Genomic DNA, 20,462 nt, shown 5'->3' with positions numbered 1-20,462 from the left:
TGTTAAAGATCTTGTCCTATTGACCCCTTTGATATTAAATGTAGGTCAAGGTCATTCATTGGAACAAACTTGGTAGCCCTTCACTCAAGTATACTATATGCCCATTATCAGGTCTCTGGGCCTCTTGGTTAAAACTGAAAAGTTGACACTGGATGGTCAGATGACAGAAACTGCACAAGGGCATAATTAAGGTCACTTGCCCTTCGGGCAGATGAGCTTAAAAAAACAGAAGAATCCATGTGTATACATGGCATTTGTTAATATGGCCATATAGCAGAGTTCTGGTCTCAACATTCTCACAATCACATAAATATAAACATATAAAATACATGTACATTGTAATCATTTAATTAATCAGCACTCATAAGTATACCTCATTAACTAATGAAGATATTCATTTATAACAAACATACAACCATTCATTGTACCTCATTAACTGGTGAAGATATTCATTTATAACAAACATACAACCATTCTTTGTACAGACATGAACATTCATTTACTGCATGCATGCCTTCAATATAATTATTCTTCAAACTCACTAATCTCACAACTTATCGCACAATGTTAAAAATTCACACACATATACTGTAACTGTTGAAGTACATATTTTAATGATAATCTTATTCTTTAGCAATTTTACACTGAAAACATCAAGATAATTACAAATTTGCTAATTAAGTTTTGTTGGATTGTGTTGTATGACACTTAATTGTATAGCCAATTGGAATTCATTCTTCTATCCTCATGTATGATCCTGGCTTTTGTGAGGCCGTTAAACACCCAAAAAACAAAAACCAGTTTATTCTAATTTGATAATGGGCAATTTATGTACATTTAAAGTCACAAATCACATCATGATAACACTTTAGTAACAAAAATGTACAACTTATCTGTAAATGTACAGAATATATTACCTCCCTTCGCTATATAAATGTAAGTTCTCAGTCATAATGTTTAGCACTATTGAGCAAGCTTGATGCAATAAGATAAGTTTCATCATAGTTATAAATATTAATGATTCTTGCATTGGATGTATACATTATCACATATGGAAAATTTCTAACACTTAAATATCAACAAAACAGAGTTATCAGTAAATTCTTGTAAATAAGAAAGTACAAAACTGTATTTCATTCTTCTGTTTTGTTTTGTCTTTTATTTAATGACAAAGAACAAATAATATATATTATCATAATTGGATGATCTATAATCGAGTATTAAATAACCATGATAAATAAACTGGTCTGTATGTGTACCCTTGTAAATATACAGTGGAAAATTATGTTACCCTAGTAAATGTATTCCAGTGAACCCTGGTAAATGTATTCCAGTGAACCCTAGGTAGCAGTGTACAGTAAAAATGCCAAATTCTGAAAAATATGGCACATGCTTTAGATATGTAAACATTGCCAGTTAACCTTACATATAACCTCTAATAAAGTATATATATTTGAAATCTGTACAACATTTGCAATTTTAATAGAGCTCTGAAGGATAAGTAAACTGATATTTTCCGTGATTTTTAGAGCTGTGAATACCATGGTAACAGCTTAAAAAATTCTCAAAAATTGCAAAATATTATGATATTTGACCCAAAATGGCACAATTCTCTACACAATTTTTTTTCTGAAACCTATTTAAAATTAAATATCTCTATCCCAAAGACAGAATTAATCTTGTTTGGACATATGTTGTAAATTAAGTTTTTCCGCTATCTTACCTTTTCTGTGGGCTTCCATTTTGCGCTGTAGGCAAAACTAAATTTCCTGTGTAAACACACGTTCGGAAAATCCGGATATTTAAAATCCGGAACCAATTTATTGATTTTTGTTTTAATAAATGTGAAGCCTGTATGTACTACTTCATACTGGATATACCAATTATAGTGTACATTTATTTTTTCATTTTTTATACATATCATAATACAGGAGTTATTTGCTTAACAAAAAAATTGCCCATGGCCAGGCTGTCTTACTGTGGTGTGCTACCTTATACATCACTTTTGTTAATTCTAATTTTACTAAAAACCCCATGAATGTCTAGAATATGTTCCGACGAACAAAATGACATATCGGGTTACTGTGTATCTTTAATAGTCACCGAGTATTGCTGATTTCCCTGAGAGGTGTATTTTGACAACTTTTTCTCCCAATCCAGTAATAAGGGGAGGTAATTTTAAAGATGAAAACTCCCATAATTCTGTATATCTCTTGAATAAAGTTGTGTTTTGAGTTGAATGTGGTACTTTGAGTCTCTGTGCATGTAATCAAGCAAAAAATACTATACAACTATCAAATTTAGCCTTGTAATATGACGTCATAGTTACCATGACTTCATCAGTAACTATGACGTCATCAGATGGTATCTATGACGTCATAAATACTCAATGGTGTCATAATAAATAACCAAATTCCTTTCCAAACCTGAGCTTAGCAACACATGCAATATTCTAACTGATAAATCATGACATGACATCCAAGATTTCAAAATGTCATGCCTATGACATCACAATCATCTGTTTCCACCCCGGTAATTCAGATATGTACCAATGATCATATGAAAGTGTCCGCTGATCCCATTTTATGCGGAAAATGCTATTTTTTCTGCTTTACCGAAGGAAGTGACAATAATTGACAATATTGTATCAACCGTACACTCCATCAATTGAAATTACATGCTTACCAATGTATAAATAAATTGAAAATAATGGTTTCACCAAATATTTCAAAAAATAACACTTACTGTAATAGTTTCCATGGATACAGGTAATAAATCAGGTAAAACAAACCAGAATTCAGTCTATATGGTTTGTTAGATACCCAATAAGTTATTTTGGGTTTGTTATAAAACATAGAATATCTTTTCAATTTACACTGACTCATTAACATTATGCTTAATTAACCCACCCTTAAAATGGGTAAATATGCGAGTTACCTCCCTTGATTCCTCTAATATGACAAGCCAGATAATAAACAAGTTTTAAATTGTTTTTATGCATTTTTGAGCAATAATGAACTAAAATGAAGCTTAATCAAGCATAATTAAGCACAATTTCCAAAAAATAACATTTTTCAGCCCTTATAAGGTAGCAGTGTACAGTAAAAATGCCAAATTCTGAAAAATATGGCACATGCTTTAGATATGTAAACATTGCCAGTTAACCTTACATATAACCTCTAATAAAGTATATATATTTGAAATCTGTACAACATTTCCAATTTTAATAGAGCTCTGAAGGATAAGTAAACTGTTATTTTCTGTGATTTTTAGAGCTGTGAATACCATGGTAACAGCTTAAAAAATTCTCAAAAATTGCAAAATATTATGATATTTGACCCAAAATGGCACAATTCTCTACACAATTTTTTTTCTGAAACCTATTTAAAATTAAATATCTCTATCCCAAAGACAGAATTAATCTTGTTTGGACATATGTTGTAAATTAAGTTTTTCCGCTATCTTACCTTTTCTGTGGGCTTCCATTTTGCGCTGTAGGCAAAACTAAATTTCCTGTGTAAACACACGTTCGGAAAATCCGGATATTTAAAATCCGGAACCAATTTATTGATTTTTGTTTTAATAAATGTGAAGCCTGTATGTACTACTTCATACTGGATATACCAATTATAGTGTACATTTATTTTTTCATTTTTTATACATATCATAATACAGGAGTTATTTGCTTAACAAAAAAATTGCCCATGGCCAGGCTGTCTTACTGTGGTGTGCTACCCTAGAAATGTACCCTAGTGAACCCTGGTAAATGTACTCCAGTGAACCCTGGTAAATGTATTCCAGTGAACCCTAGAAATGTACCCTAGTGAACCCTGGTAAATGTATTCCAGTGAACCCTGGTAAATGTATTACAGTGAACCCTAGAAATGTACCCTAGTGAACCCTGGTAAATGTACTCCAGTGAACCCCGGTAAATGTATTCCAGTGAACCCCGGTAAATGTACTCCAGTGAACCCTGGTAAATGTATTCCAGTGAACCCTGGTTAATGTATTCCAGTGAACCCTGGTAAATGTACCCTAGTGAATCCTGGTAAATGTATTCCAGTGAACACTGGTAAATGTATTCCAGTGAACCCTGGTAAATGTACCCCAATGTCCTGGTAAATGTACCCTAGTGAATCCTGGTAAATGTATTCCAGTGAACCCTGGTAAATGTATTCCAGTGAACCCCGGTAAATATATATTAGTCTGTTCCATCTATTGAAGCACAAAACTTATTATCAAAAAAAGGTAAAAAATATAATCAGCCATCAAAATCAAATAGAAAATGGAAATATGAGTTATTTTTCAGCATTCTGTTCAAATAAATCACAGAATACAGTAAAACCTGTAAATAGAACCATGTTTCAAATTCAAGGGAGATAAATATTGCACACTTTTGATAAAATCAGATAGCAGAATTATGCATCAGCTAATAACTTCAAAGTAGTTATCAGTGTTTAATTTCAATAAATAAAAGTAACAAATAATAAAATCTAAAACATTACAATTAAATAAAAAATAACTATCATCATGATCAATTATGTTACTAAAGAAAGATGAATTGGATTAAAAAAATCTACTGTGTTAAATATTAGTATAAATTTATTTCAAACGAGAATCATAAAAAGAAATATTTCTCTTTTAAAATACCAAAAATATGTTTTAATAAGAGGCCCATGGGTCTTATTGGGCACCTCAGTTCTGAAGTATACTGGTAGATGATGTTTCCCTTTTGACACATCTCACCCTGATGACCTTGATAGTAGATGATCAAGATTTGTTCTTGGAACAAACATTGTAGCCATTCATCACAGTATGCTAATCAACTATCCCTTTTAACACATCTTACCCTGATGACCTTGACAGTAGATGATCAAGATTTGTTCTTGGAACAAACATTGTAGCCATTCATCACAGTATGCTAATCAACTATCCCTTTTAACACATCTCACCCTGATGACCTTGACAGTAGATGATCGAGATTTGTTCTTGGAACAAACATTGTAGCCATTCATCACAGTATGCTAATCAACTAATGTCATGACCTTAGACCTCAGGGATCTTGAGAAGAAGACATCTGAGCACTTTTGACCTAGAAAGGAGCTAGGTCAATATCATTCATTTGTACAAACTTGGTAGCCCTTCATCCCAGTAGGTCTCTTGACTGAATTAGTGTATTAGTGAGGTAGTAGATATACCGGTGTCTTGAAATTGAATTCAACCACTAATCAAGGGTGACACTTACATGGAGGAAGAGGCAAAATGGAATGAGTAAAGTGGAATTGGATGTTAATGTTAGAGTTGTTCATAAATTGCATACAACAGAGATAATCACAGTTCCTGTACAAACCCTTAAATCTTTAAAATAAGCCGTTCTTTTTTCTGTTAGGATTTCAAGACTTATTTTTTAGACATATTTTCAAAGCATTTCCAATTATTCCTTTCTTTTTTTTTCAGTTGCCTCCTATTATTCAAAACTGCAAGCTGAATAAATAAAGTTTCTGTAATGAAAGTAAATTCTAATTAGAAAGTATTTATATCACAAAATCACAAATGACTGACATGTGATTGTTGCATCATACACTTTTCACTTTGTCAAATTTAACAGCTAATTTTCAAGAAACTTTTCTCGAAATGTATGTCTTATTTTATTAGTGTTGAAGACCAGCTTATTTTCAAGATTTTATGGTATCTTGTTTTCAAAACAGTTCAAATACATAGTTTTTAAACTTGAATAGGTATTCTTACAGTAATGATCATCATGGTGACTTAAATCTAAATGACAATATGCAATGTACACACATAATGCTCAAAGTTCAATACGGAATGCTTAAATTGGATATAAAATTCTATGAGACAAATTTAGAAAATACTTTGGTGTATGTTCATAATATATAATCTTAATATACATTATATGTTTATAATATATAATCTTAATATACATTATATGGAATTTATTGTTTACAACACCGTAAAATAATGCTTAGATACAAACAGTCACCAAGTCCATATCCTGTCTATTTTCAACCAATCTTAACACCATGATTTTCATGATGTTAGCTAGCCTAGCCACAAACCAAGTCTGTTTTGAAGATGATTTGTTAAACATGATGTACATTTCTAAACCTCCCTTATCTGGTGGACAAGCTCCAAACCATCAACGTATACTTTTATAAGCTGAAATAACAAGTGGAAAAGAACATCGTATTAGATGTTTCCCATGCTTTGTTGATTTGTTGATATCTAATTCACTAGGATGTATTGCTATCTAATTCATGTTGATATCTAATTCATGTTGATATCTAATTCAGCAGGACATGTTGATATCTGATTCACTAGGACATGTTGATATCTAATTCACTAGGACATGTTGATATCTAATTCATGTTGATATCTAATTCAGTAGGACATGTTGATATCTAATTCAATGTGGATATCTAATTCAATGTTGATATCTAATTCACTAGGACATGTTGATATCTAATTCATGTTGATATCTAAATCACTAGGACATATTGATATCTAATTCAGTAGGACATATTGATATCTGATTCACTAGGACATGTTGATATCTAAATCACTAGGACATATTGATATCTAATTCATGTTGGTATCTAATTCACTAGGACATGTTGATATCTAATTCACTAGGACAAGTTGATATCTAATTCAGTAGGACATGTTGATATCTAATTCAGTAGGACATATTGATATCTAATTCACTAGGACAAGTTGATATCTAATTCATGTGGATATCTAATTGTCTATATTTGAATCCATTTTGGATACCAGTTCCAGTTTTCCAGTTGTGGTGTATGCTATAACTCATCATCACTGAAGAACTCTCTACAATCTGATGTGGCTCGTTGACTTCTCAGGTCATCTCTAATTCGGTCCAATTCTGCAAGTTCTCCCTGCAGCAAACATAATCAAAAATTATTAAAGAGACCATTTCCTATTAGCATACTCATATTATTGTTCATTAAGTTAAGGTGGCTAGTTACTGGTTTACCACCTACATGACTCCACCTAGGTTTTGTTTTACTGACGATATCAGAGGGCATGATTTCATTATTCTCATCCTTAAGAACATGCGTAGCCATAAACATACCCATGTTCTTACAGGTGTATAGAGATGTCTGGTTATAAACCCACCCTGTTGATCTACTTTAAGTAAGGGATTACCAGAGTATCTCTTCATTTTTTCTTCATTACATAGACATAAAACAGACATAGCAAAACATGTTTTCATCAATGGCTGCCATTTTAAATAAATTTCAAAGACCTTATCTTAAACCAAGAGACCTGTGTGCCTTAATGATCACCTGAGTTCTGAAATACATACAGATAGTTGATGTTTTTGTTTTAAATCAAGGATTTAACACATTGAAGGCAGGTCAAGGCAGTCAACTGAACAAACTTTTCAGGCTGTTACCTTCTTGTTATTTAGAATTCATTGAAAACATTTTTAGACAATTTTACCCCTGTGACCTTTAAAGTAAGTCAAGGTCTTTGAACATACTTTTTAGCCCTTCATCACAGCATGCAACTGGCATAATATCATAGCTTTGGGCCTCTTGGTTACCAAGAAAATGTTGTTTAAATATTTTAAGACATTTTACCCCTGTGACCTTGAAAGTAGGTCAAGGTCATTGATTTGTAAAAAAAATTGTAGCCTTTCATCCCAGCATGCCATTAGCCCAGTATCATGACCCTGTGTCTCTTGGTTATTGGTGTCAGGATTTTCCCTGACAAAGGTCGAGTGTAAGACTTACCCTGACTAAGGATGAGTGTCAGGATTTACCCTAATTAAGGATGAGTGTCAGGACAGGTGTCAGGATTTACCATGATTTAGGACGGTTGTCAGGACTTAACCTGACTAAGGACGAGTGTCAGGACTTACCCTGATTAAGGACGAGTGTCAGGACTTACCCTGACTAAGAAAGAGTGTCAGGACTTACCCTGACTAAGGACGGGTGTCAGGAGTTAACCTGACTAAGGACGGGTGTCAGGACTTACCCTAACTAAGGACGAGTGTCACGACTTACCCTAAGTTGTTGGAGGTAAAATTGCCGTTTGGTAGAAATACTTCTCATTGGGAAAGGATTGATCCAGTTAAAGGCAAACTGTAAGGTAAGAACAAAACGGCTGGTTATCATGATAACAGTTCTGATTCAAAGCTTGTAAATTAAAGATTCTGATTCAATGTTAGTAAAATTACAGTTCTAATTCAATTGAAAGCTTGTAAGATTAAAATCACTTGCAAGTTTGTTAATGATATAAATCACTGTTTGCATTACCAGTCCAGTATATGTTGCAGGTTTTACATATCACAATACCATTATATACAAAATTATTGAATTAATGAACTGACAAATATGAAAACTGCACTGCTAGGCCCTTATATCTAATATCATTACCTGTGAAATTTTGCGGACATTAGTCATCTTCTCCCCTATGACTCTCATATAGTGGTTTACCCCCAATGCGCTATTCTGCTGTAAGATATCCTCCTCTGCCATTTTGAAAAAAGCCACAGCAAAACGAAACAGCATCTAAAGTGGAACAAGAGGCCCATGGGGCCTGTATCGCTCACCTGGTTGGATTAGACCAAATGTTGAAATAATGTTCATATTCAAGTTGTTTTATTTGTAAAATTCTAACAATGCTATATATGGTTATAGTGTGGGAATCCCAACTGCTTTAAAGATTAATGAAGTCCAGACTCTCTAAGGTCTGATAAGATATCTTGGGTTCAAATCCATTCATAACTTTATGACAAGTAGCGATTTAAAGGAATTACCTTAATTTCCCCTATTGGGCCCCGCCCCTTTGGCCCCTCGGGGGTCAGAGCCACCATTTATGCAAAATCTTTTCCCCCTTCCCCCAAGGATGTTTCTGACCAAATTGGGTTCAAATCCATTCATAACTTTATGACTAGTAGAGATTTAGAGGAATTACCTCTATTTCCCATATCTGGCCCCGCCCCTTTGGCCCCTCGGGGGGTCAGAATCACCATTTATGCAAAATCTGTTCCCCTTCCCCCAAGGATGTTTCTGACCAAATTGGGTTCAAATCCATTCATAACTTTATGACTAGTAGTGATTTAAAGGAATTACCTTTATTACCCCTATTGGGCCCCGCCCCTTTGGCCCCTCGGGGGTCAGAGCCACCATTTATGCAAAATCTCTTCCCCTTCCCCCAAGGATGTTTCTGACCAAATTGGGTTGAAATCCATTCATAACTTTATGACAAGTAGCGATTTAAAGGAATTATCTTAATTTCCCCTATTGGGCCCCGCCCCTTTGGCCCCTCGGGGGTCAGAGCCACCATTTATGCAAAATCTTTTCCCCTTCCCCCAAGGATGTTTCTGACCAAATTGGGTTCAAATCCATTCATAACTTTATGACAAGTAGAGATTTAGAGGAATTACCTCTATTTCCCATATTTGGCCCCGCCCCTTTGGCCCCTCGGGGGTCAGAATCACCATTTATACAAAATCTGTTCCCCTTCCCCCAAGGATGTTTCTGACCAAATTGGGTTGAAATCCATTCATAACTTTATGACAAGTAGCGATTTAAAGGAATTACCTCTATTTCCCCTATTGGGCCCCGCCCCTTTGGCCCCTCGGGAGTCAGAGCCACCATTTATGCAAAATCTTTTCCCCTTCCCCCAAGGAGGTTTCTGACCAAATTGGGTTCAAATCCATTCATAACTTTATGACTAGTAGCGATTTAAAGGAATTACCTCTATTTCCCCTATTGGGCCCCGCCCCTTTGGCCCCTCGAGGGTCAGAGCCACCATTTATGCAAAATCTGTTCCCCTTCCCCCAAGGATGTTTCTGACCAAATTGGGTTGAAATCCATTCATAACTTTATGACAAGTAGCGATTTAAAGGAATTACCTCTATTTCCCCTATTGGGCCCCGCCCCTTTGGCCCCTCGAGGGTCAGAGCCACCATTTATGCAAAATCTTTTCCCCTTCCCCCAAGGATGTTTCTGACCAAATTGGGTTCAAATCCATTCATAACTTTATGACAAGTAGAGATTTAGAGGAATTACCTCTATTTCCCATATTTGGCCCCGCCCCTTTGGCCCCTCGGGGGTCAGAGCCACCATTTATGCAAAATCTGTTCCCATTCTGCCAAGGATGTTTCTGGCCAAATTTGGTCAAAATCCAATAAGAACTTTATGACTAGTAGCGATTTGAAGCAAATGTTGACGGACGGACGGACGGACGACGGACGACGGACGACGGACGGACGACGGACGCTGCGCCATGGCATAAGCTCACCGGACCTTCGGTCCAGGTGAGCTAAAAAGATTTAATCTTTGAAATGAACTTTCAATCAAACATCCAGCTTTATTTTAGTTTAAACTTCCAGTAGGTTATACTGCAAAGACATACACATCAATGTGTCTAATTCTATTGCATATGGCCATAAAATACATCTGTAATGTTGTATTAATGAGAGAAACTTTCCGTCAGTATAAGTGTATCTAAAACAAGCTACTGTATCATATATGTCTGTTCATCATCAGTCTTTTATATAGGTATACATTTATGTGGTTCTGTGACCTGTTTCAGGTGTTACATTTCACAAGACAAAAATATACAAATTACATTGTACACACATAGCTCCCCTCTACCATGGAATGTTCACAAAAAATTTCATTGGAATTGGTATCTTCACATCAAATTTCAATAGAAATGGTTTTTAAAGTTTCAAAGTAAAAATATCCATTTACCAAAACATCTATAACAAGTTTTACCCCCTTCCAATCAGTAATTGAGAATCTGACAAAACATTCCCAATTCCATACATTGTCCTATGCTCAGTGAATGATGACATACCTTACTCCCTTCATACAGGTAGGCATCCCAGACTCGGAGGAATGTCTCCGGCGGTATGTTGTCTACAAAGATGGTGAGGAACCAGTTGAAGGTGAAGAGTGACAAATCAACACTGTGGGCCTCAAAGTGTGCGTACAGGCTTGGCAACTTGTCGTGGACCATGTCCTTCAACACTCGCTGTACACAAAATTATATATCAAATTTAATCTTTAAGAAAAATCACATGTTTTATCTTATTATAAGAAACTTCCATGACCATTGAAGTTATTTGCAAAATAAAGATTGATTACTTTCCTGTAGATTAATTCTCCTACCTCAAATACATGTTTTGATTACGTGAAATACAGGGCTTGTTATAGGATGAATATAACACTTAAAAACAAACATCCTTAAAGCATTTAGATCCCTTTAAACAATTCAAAAGCACATTGTGTTTTGTGTACTTTTTCACCTTACCACTAGAAGGACCTGGTCAGACTGATTGGTCACAACAAGTTTTGGTCACTAACCTGGTCAGACTGACCTGTACCAACAGGCTTTGGTCACTACCCTGGTCAGACTGACCGGTCACAACAAGTTTTGGTCACAAACCTTGTCAGACTGACCGGTCAAAATAAGCTTTGGTCACTTACCTGGTCAGACTGTCTTTGGTCACTTACCTGGTCAGACTGACCGGTCACAATCAGCTTTGGTAACTTACCTGGTCAGACTGACCGGTCACAATCAGCTTTGGTAATTTACCTGGTCAGACTGACCGGTCACAATCAGCTTTGGTAACTTACCTGGTCAGACTGACCGGTCACAATAAGCTTTGGTAACTTACCTGGTCAGCTTGAGCCGCTATCAGAGTTTTACTGTAGTAGTCCTTTGGCATGATGTGCTCCACAATGGCCACTATTAACCAGAAGGCTTCCTCCTCCTCCAGGAAGAGTAAGCCAATGGCTGCCAGTCTGTTCAGTCCCTGCCACAAATACAGATATTTCCAAGGTCAATAGACAAATTAAGTTTTGGTCAGAATACTAGAGGACCAGATGAGACCGGTTTTACTGTGTTGTGGGGTACAGACACAATTCATAATTCTGTGGTGTATACGTACTTAATCTGATTTCATAATTTAATTAATATGTGGAACATCTCTGTTTATCTGGAATATCTGCATCTTGTTGCTATGACAAAGCATAGCAAAGACTACATTCATGATAATGTACAAATATATTATTGATTTGTTATCAATCTAAATGGTATTATTAATACAATTTAGGTCCTATTAAATCAGGCAGTCAGAAAATGATAGGTTTGCTGATAAACATGAAAGTAAGATTTCTTAAAAAGTGATTGAAATGGACAAATGCTGTACCAATGGGTAGCTATAACAGACACAGCACTAGTCACTATATACCTGGCAGTATCCAATGACAGGGTTGTGGAGGCTATACGCCACCAATATACGTCGAAGCTTGGTAACACCGTCAGAATCTGAACTCTCATAATACTTGTTGTTGGGAAGGGTTCTCAACAGATCCAGTTCAATCTTTGAAATAGTAAAAACACAAAATGAAGTTAACAAAAGGAAAATTCTAGGAGTCTACGAATTCATATTAATTTGTTGGTGCTCTAAAAGGAACTGGAAAAGTGAGCAAAGGTTCACAACATCCCCAGCCTGTTGAAGTATCTACATCTATTTTCCGACTGAGAAAAGTAGGAAGCTGTCATTTCTGTATGCTGATTTTATCAAATAACATCTACCCCGGTAATATATCTGGTTTATAAGTTTACACCAGATGGCCTTATCTAACACAAACATACCAGTGAAGATTTGGTGATATTCTACAGAATCAATGACCATTAACACAGACATCTGAACTTGTGTAGATTAAGCTCAATGCAAGCATACCAGCGAAGTTCTGATTTGTCAATAAATACAATCATGATGGCAATTAATACGAAAGCAAAATAATATTTGACAACAGTTTTTAACGATGAAGGTCATATTCGCCACTTCCATATGTACAGTATGTGAAGTTTTATCAAAATCTGTGAGCAATTCTGATCATAAGAGTTGTGATAACAGAGTGTGATGGCCAGACGCAGGTGACAAAAAACATAATACCATCTACTATACCTAGTGATGGATATCATCATGATCCTTCATAGAATTATAAGGAAATACTGTAACTTTGGTTCCATTATAACAATACTTTAGCAGTGAGTGAACATACAAACGGGATACCCTCCCCTACCTTGTTTTGGGGGTGTGGTGAGGCTCCCCTCCACAGATAGCCAGGATACCCTCCCCTACCTTGTTTTGGGGGTGGGGTAAGGCTCCCCTCCACAGATAGCCAGGATACCCTTCCCTACCTTGTTTTAGGGGTGGGGTAAGGCTCCCCTCCACAGATAACCATGATACCCTCCCCTACCTTGTTTTAGGGGTGGGGTAAGGCTCCCCTCTCCTACCTTGTTTTGGGGGTGGGGTAAGGCTCCCCTCCACAGATAGCCAGGATACCCTCCCCTACCTTGTTTTGGGGGTGGGGTAAGGCTCCCCTCCACAGATAGCCAGGATACCCTTCACTACCTTGTTTTAGGGGTGGGGTAAGGCTCCCCTCCACAGATAGCCAGGATACCCTCCCCTACCTTGTTTTGGGGGTGGGGTAAGGCTCCCCTCCACAGATAGCCAGGATACCCTCCCCTACCTTGTTTTGGGGGTGGGGTAAGGCTCCCCTCCACAGATAGCCAGGATACCCTCCCTACCTTGTTTTAGGGGTGGGGTAAGGCTCCCCTCCACAGATAGCCAGGATACCCTCCCCTACCTTGTTTTAGGGGTGGGGTAAGGCTCCCCTCCACAGATAGCCAGGATACCCTCCCTACCTTGTTTTGGGGGTGGGGTAAGGCTCCCCTCCACAGATAGCCAGGATACCCTCCCCTACCTTGTTTTGGGGGTGGGGTAAGGCTCCCCTCCACAGATAACCTGGATACCCCCTACCTTGTTTTGGGGGTGGGGTAAGGCTCCCCTCCACAGATAGCCAGGATACCCTCCCCTACCTTGTTTTGGGGGTGGGGGTAAGGCTCCCCTCCACAGATAGCCAGGATACCCTCCCCTACCTTGTTTTGGGGGTGGGGTAAGGCTCCCCTCCACAGATAGCCTGGATACCCTCCCCTACCTTGTTTTTGGGGTGGGGTAAGGCTCCCCTCCACAGATAGCCAGGATACCCTCCCCTACCTTGTTTTGGGGGTAGGGGTAAGGCTCCCCTCCACAGATAGCCAGGATACCCTCCCCTACCTTGTTTTAGGGGTTGGGTAAGGCTCCCCTCCACAGATAGCCAGGATACCCTCCCATACCTTGTTTTAGGGGTGGGGTAAGGCTCCCCTCCACAGATAGCCAGGATACCCTCCCATACCTTGTTTTAGGGGTGGGGTAAGGCTCCCCTCCACAGATAGCCAGGATACCCTCCCCTACCTGTTTTGGGGTTGGGTAAGGCTCCCCTCCACAGATAGCCAGGATACCCTCCCCTACCTTGTTATGGGGGTGGGGTAAGGCTCCCCTCCACAGATAGCCAGGATACCCTCCTCTACCTTGTTATGGGGGTGGGGTAAGGCTCCCCTCCACAGATAGCCAGGATACCCTCCTCTACCTTGTTTTGGGGGTGGGGTAAGGCTCCCCTCCACAGATAGCCAGGATACCCTCCTCTACCTTGTTATGGGGGTGGGGTAAGGCTCCCCTCCACAGATAGCCGGGATACCCTCCCCTACCTTGTTTTGGGGGTGGGGTAAGGCTCCCCTCCACAGATAGCCAGGATACCCTCCCCTACCTTGTTTTGGGGGTGGGGTAAGGCTCCCCTCCACAGATAGCCATGATACCCTCCCCTACCTTGTTTTAGGGGTGGGGTAAGGCACAATGTAAGTAATTACCTGTTTGGCGGCAGGATTATGAGGGGTGTCACCTGAACGCGTCATTAGACTCTTGTAGTAGTGTGGGCCCAATTTGTCTCTGTCGGCACTCACATAGAAGTTCACACACCTACAAATATATACATACAACCTCTTATACCTCAATCAGTAGCCTTAGTGAAAGAGAAATTAGATTATTTTGAAGAAGAAGAACAAGAGATCCCAGAGGGATCTTGGCGCCCACCATTGAATGATCTTTATAGGTTCCATGTCAGATTGATCTTTTCTCTACTTTTCCCTTCCTCTAAGTCTTACTAATCTGTGTAAATTCAGAAAGAGCCCTCTAGTACTTTTCAAACAAGGGGAACCTATATATAAAATTGAAGATTTAGCGATAGGCACCGAGGGAAACCTACACATGAAATTTCAGAAAGATCCCTTCATAAGTTTCTGAGAAATAGCGATAACAAACTTCAATTGTCAAAATACAAGATGGCTGCCTGTCGGCAATGTTATTTTCCGATTAGTCTCAAAATGCAATATGCATAACTAAAGGCACTGAGGGATACCTACATATGAAATTTCAGAAAGATCCCTTCATAAGTTTCTGAGAAATAGCGATAACAAACTTCAATTGTCATAATCCAAGATGGCTACCTGTCGGCCATTTTGTTTTCCGATTAGTCTCAAAATGCAATATGCATAACTACGCACTGAGGGAAAGCAACATATGAAATTTCAGAAAGATCCCTTCATTACTTTCTGAAAAATAGCGATAAAAAACTTCAATTGTTAAAATCCAAGATGGCTGCCTCTCGGCCATGTTGTTTTCCGATTGGTCTCAAAATGCAATATGCATAACTAGGCACAGAGAGAAACCTACATATGAAATTTCAGAAAGATCCCTTCATAAGTTTCTGAGAAAAAGCGATAACAAACTTCAATTGTCAAAATCCAAGATGGCTGCCTGTCGGCCATGTTGTTTTCCGATTGGTCTCAAAATGCAGTATGCATAACAAGGCACCAAGAGGAGCCTACATATGAAATTTGAGAAAGATCCCATCAGTACTTTCTGAGAAATAGCGATAACAAACTTCAATTGTCAAAATCCAAGATGGCTGCCTGTCGGCCATGTTGTTTTCCGATTAGTCTCAAAATGCAATATGCATAACTAGGCACCAAGGGAAACCTACATATGAAATTTCAGAAAGATCCCTTCATAAGTTTCTGAGAAATAGCGATAACAAACTTCAATTGTCAAAATACAAGATGGTTGCCTGTCGGCCATGTTGTTTTTTCGATTAGTCACAAAATGCAATATGCATAACTAGGCACCGAGGGGAACCTACATATGAAATTTCAGAAAGATCCCTTCAGTACTTTCTGAGAAATAGCGATAACAAACTTCAATTGTCAAAATCCAAGATAGCTGCCTGTCGGCCATATTGTTCTCCGATTGGTCTCAAAATGCAATATGCATAAATAGGCACCAAGGGGAACCTACATATGAAATTTGAGAAAGTTTCCTTCAGTTCTTTCTGAGAAATAGCGATAACAAACTTCAATTGTCAAAATCCAAGATGGCTGCCTGTCGGCAATGTTGTTTTCTGATTGGTCTCAAAATGCAATATGCATAACTAGGCACCAAGAGGAGCCTACATATGAAATTTGAGAAAGATCCCCTCAGTGCTTTCTGAGAAATAGCGATAACAAACTTCAATTGTCAAAATCCAAGATGGCTGCTTGTCGGCCATGTTGTTTTCCGATTGGTCTCAAAATGCAATATGCATAACTAGGCACCAAGGGGAACCTACATATGAAATTTGAGAAAGATCCCTTCAGTACTTTCTGAGAAATAGCGATAACAAACTTCAATTGTCAAAATCCAAGATGGCTGCCTGTCGGCCATGTTGTTTTCCAATAGGTCTCAAAATGCAATATGCATACCTAGGCACCAAGGGGAACCTACATATGAAATTTGAGAAAGATCCCTTCAGTACTTTCTGAGAAATAGCGATAACAAACTTCAATTGTCAATATCCAAGATGGCGGCCTGTCGGCCATGTTGTTTTCCGATTGGTCTCAAAATGCAATATGCATAACTAGGCACCAAGGGGAGCCTACATATGAAATTTGAGAAAGATCCCTTCAGTACTTTCTGAGGATTAGCGATAACAAGCATTGTTTACGGACGGAGGGACGGACGGACGGACGACGGACCACGGACGCAGGGCGATTTGAATAGCCCACCATCTGATGATGGTGGGCTAAAAAATCTCCCAAATGCACTACATGATGGAGGTATTATGATCTACAGAGAGACTTGGTGTTTTGGGATACTGTGACAGGGTAGTATTGACAGATTTACAATTATATATAATTACCTGGGCTTACAAATTTAGAAATGAGGGAATCAAATCAAAGCAATTTAAGTGAGCCTCCTTTGTAATTTCTTGATATAAATACAACATTTATATGGGTAAATACAAAACAAGTTTTCTTTCTCATTCAAAATATATCTGACCAATGGAAGTTAATTTTGCCATACTGGCGTTATATAGGCTTATATCTCAAAGGACAGTTGCCTTGACTGACCACCATCTTGAATTTTGAAATGCTATTAATAAACGTCCTCCAAAATCAACACTATTTTTGAAAGTTTATGTATGTCCATTATATGCCTAATAACATAATGACCTTGACCTTTTCATCCCAGATATCACATTTTGGTTTGGTTAATATGGTTTAACGTCCTATTAACAGCCAGGGTCATTTAAGGACGTGCCTAGTTTTGGAGGACGAGGAAAGCTGGAGTACCCGGAGAAAAACCACCGGCCTACGGTCAGTACCAGGTAACTGCTCCACGTAGGTTTCGAACTGGCAACCCAGAGGTGGAGGGCCAGTGATATCACTTCTAAACCTCACAGCATATCACTATGTCAAATAGAAATTTTATACATCTTTGTGAATTCTAATATACTCTCTAAATCAAGTCTTGACAGACAAGAATGTTGACTATATATAAACTAGTGAATGCCTGCATTTCTGAGCTGCAACTGGAAAACCTAATCTTAAATTTAAGGGAAAAAAACATCACAAAATAGACATCACTGACCCTTTCCAGATATGACTCCTGTGCTCATGAGGAATTCCCATCCGTACCAGTCCCTTCAGTTCAGCTGACCGGACAAGGGGTTTTCCAGTCTGACCAACCATAAAGTTGTCCCACTTTACCAAATGTGACTGCACTTCATCAGCTTCCTACAGTAACAATAGTGATATTCTCCTCTGACAGTTATCTCACAATTCACAGTAAAATACTGACAAATTATTTATGTACTACATATATCAATTGTGTTTCACAAAACTATAAGATATCATTGTGTCAGCTGTTATAAAGTCATTAAGTCTATAACATCAGCACCGAAAATTTTGTCTAAAAAAAATTATTTTTCATTCACGAACAGCGATTTGATTAGCCCACCATCTGATGATGGCTGGCTAAATATCAGATATACTGGCAAACCTTGATTTTTGTGGACAGCTCCTCAGATTTCCTCTCCAACTGGGTTGCTTTGGCAATGAGGGGGTCATCATCTTCCTCATCCCCTCCAAACTTTTTTAGGAAGCCATATCGATCATACTCCTGTCCGCTATAAAATTATAGTTTTACAAAAATGTAATTTGCGCAGGGTTTTTTTTCCTCGAGAAGAAAAAAGTCATATGAAGCCTGTTTCCACAGATGATGAAATCACTCAAGGGCAATGCAATTGACATACATTTTAAATATAGACTCTTACTTTGAACAGGATCATTGCTTTCTTATAAATATCTATTTATACCTGAACCCTATTCACTTACATCGTTTATTCTCATACCTGAAAATAAGCCCACCTATGTCTATTGCAGTTCAGTAAAATGATAACATTTTATCAAATGTACTTTGTCCTGCAATAAGTCATCCCCAACATTGAGTTAGAATTGCCATGCTGGGCTTATTACAGGATAAAGATTTTAAAACAATTCAGTATCTTATCTAAATTTAAATTCAGTACCTACCTAGAGGTGAACAGATAGTCCATGTCTTCATTATCGTCTAGGTCCAGAGCGTCGGAGAGAAGTTGTGTGACCATCTCTTGAGAACGAAACTCCTCATCCTGTCCACCTAATGATAAAATATTATTAACATCAGTTTAAGCATTAAGAAACATGATTGTCTTTTGTACATTTTCTTTATGGCAGGTGTTGACATTCAAATATAATGAGAAATTTACAAATGGTATAAAGTTATATAATCATATTAATTATTATTTGACCAATAAAATGCCAGATAAAATGATGAGAAAGTAGAAGGATACCAGAGTATATGGAGATAACCCATGTAGCTGACCAGGTGACTCCACACCTTTTGACACCAAGGAATCAATCCCAGGATATCTTAGTGAAAATAATCGTATACCATGGACTATATGTTACCTACCTCTGACTGGCTGTTTAACCTCCTTCAGTAAAATAAGATATTTGCTGTGAGTTTGGTAAAACTTTGCCTCCATTTGTGCATAGCTCCTGAAATACGAGAGGCCCATGGGCTTTAATAGTCATCATAGTATACATGTACATACTCAACAGTAGTTTAGTAGTACCAAGAACAATTGTGCAATACTGTATGTTTGCCTTGGCTGCCATCTTGGATTTCTGACCAACTAGAAAAATAACAATTGGTCAGGGCTATCTCAAGATCATTTAAGGCAAGTTTGATTTAATTCAAGTTTGAGCTGAACCCCAATGGGGGGGCTGGGGTTATGAAAAGAAATTCGAAATGTGTTTTTTGAAAACGGCAGCCATCTTCAACTTTAGACTGACTTGAAAAATAACAACGCTTGGTCAGAACCATCTCAGGATCATTACTGGCAAGTTAGAGCTGGATCCCACAGGTGAAACTTGAGAAAAAGTTTAAAATATGAAAAGTTTATGCATGGCAGATGGTGCACGATGACTGTGAGACATGATGGCTATAAACACAAAGTCTAGAATATCTATCAAATATATAAGTATCCTCATCCCTAAAACATGTGGTGGTACAACTCTGAGATCAATGTTTCTTATCAACGTGGCTAAAGGTCTTATAACGTTTGGTTTGTATGGGATTAACATCCTCCTAAAAGCCAGGATCATATGAGGACAGGGTAGGTTTCATTACAATTAAAATTTCTGTATAGACAAGTTTGAATTCTTTTATCTAAATTCAAAATCGTCTTGGCCTTGGTGATTACAAGGTGTGATAATAGTTTATGGACTATCTTGGCCTTAGTTATTATGAGGTGCAGTTGTTTATTGTCTATCTTGGCCTTTGTTATTATGAGGTGCAGTTGTTTATTGTCTATCTTGGCCTTTGCAATATTGATGTGCAACTAGTTATGAGTTATCTCTGCTTTGGGTGTAAGAAAATTGTAATTGTTCATAGATCATGTGAAACATACATCATCAGAGCCTTGCCATTTTCTTCGTCATGTTGCCGGAGATCGGTCAACTCCAATATCTCGTTGGTAAGGAACATGTTCTGGGTTTCGTATGCTGCACACATGTCCTGTTATAAACAAAGTTTATCACTTTTAGTGTCATGTATTATCACTTAAAATTAAAAGTGATCAAATAGGTCTTTATCTACAATAGATTTATCACTGTCAGTGTATGCATGTCATCATAATTCATCTAATCAATAA

The 20,462-nt window shown here is 37.8% G+C and overlaps 1 protein-coding gene across 1 annotated transcript in view; it reads right to left on the bottom strand.

Annotated features, from left to right (window-relative positions):
- Positions 1–3,735: 3,735 nt before the first annotated feature.
- Positions 3,736–20,462, bottom strand: part of LOC117325528 (TBC1 domain family member 2B-like) — a gene marked incomplete in the record, with an annotated part of 30,179 nt that continues 13,452 nt past the window's right edge. The window contains 12 exon segments of the mRNA XM_033881815.1: positions 3,736–6,914; positions 8,049–8,126; positions 8,421–8,555; positions 10,855–11,031; positions 11,678–11,815; positions 12,254–12,385; positions 14,761–14,869; positions 17,855–18,000; positions 18,266–18,392; positions 18,799–18,904; positions 19,220–19,305; positions 20,220–20,326. Coding sequence (XP_033737706.1) covers positions 6,819–6,914; positions 8,049–8,126; positions 8,421–8,555; positions 10,855–11,031; positions 11,678–11,815; positions 12,254–12,385; positions 14,761–14,869; positions 17,855–18,000; positions 18,266–18,392; positions 18,799–18,904; positions 19,220–19,305; positions 20,220–20,326 — 1,437 coding nt within the window.

The sequence above is a fragment of the Pecten maximus genome, chromosome 4 (assembly GCF_902652985.1).
Source record: "Pecten maximus chromosome 4, xPecMax1.1, whole genome shotgun sequence".
Taxonomy (NCBI): Eukaryota; Metazoa; Mollusca; class Bivalvia; order Pectinida; family Pectinidae; genus Pecten; species Pecten maximus.
This window is presented reverse-complemented; position numbering and strand designations above follow the sequence as displayed.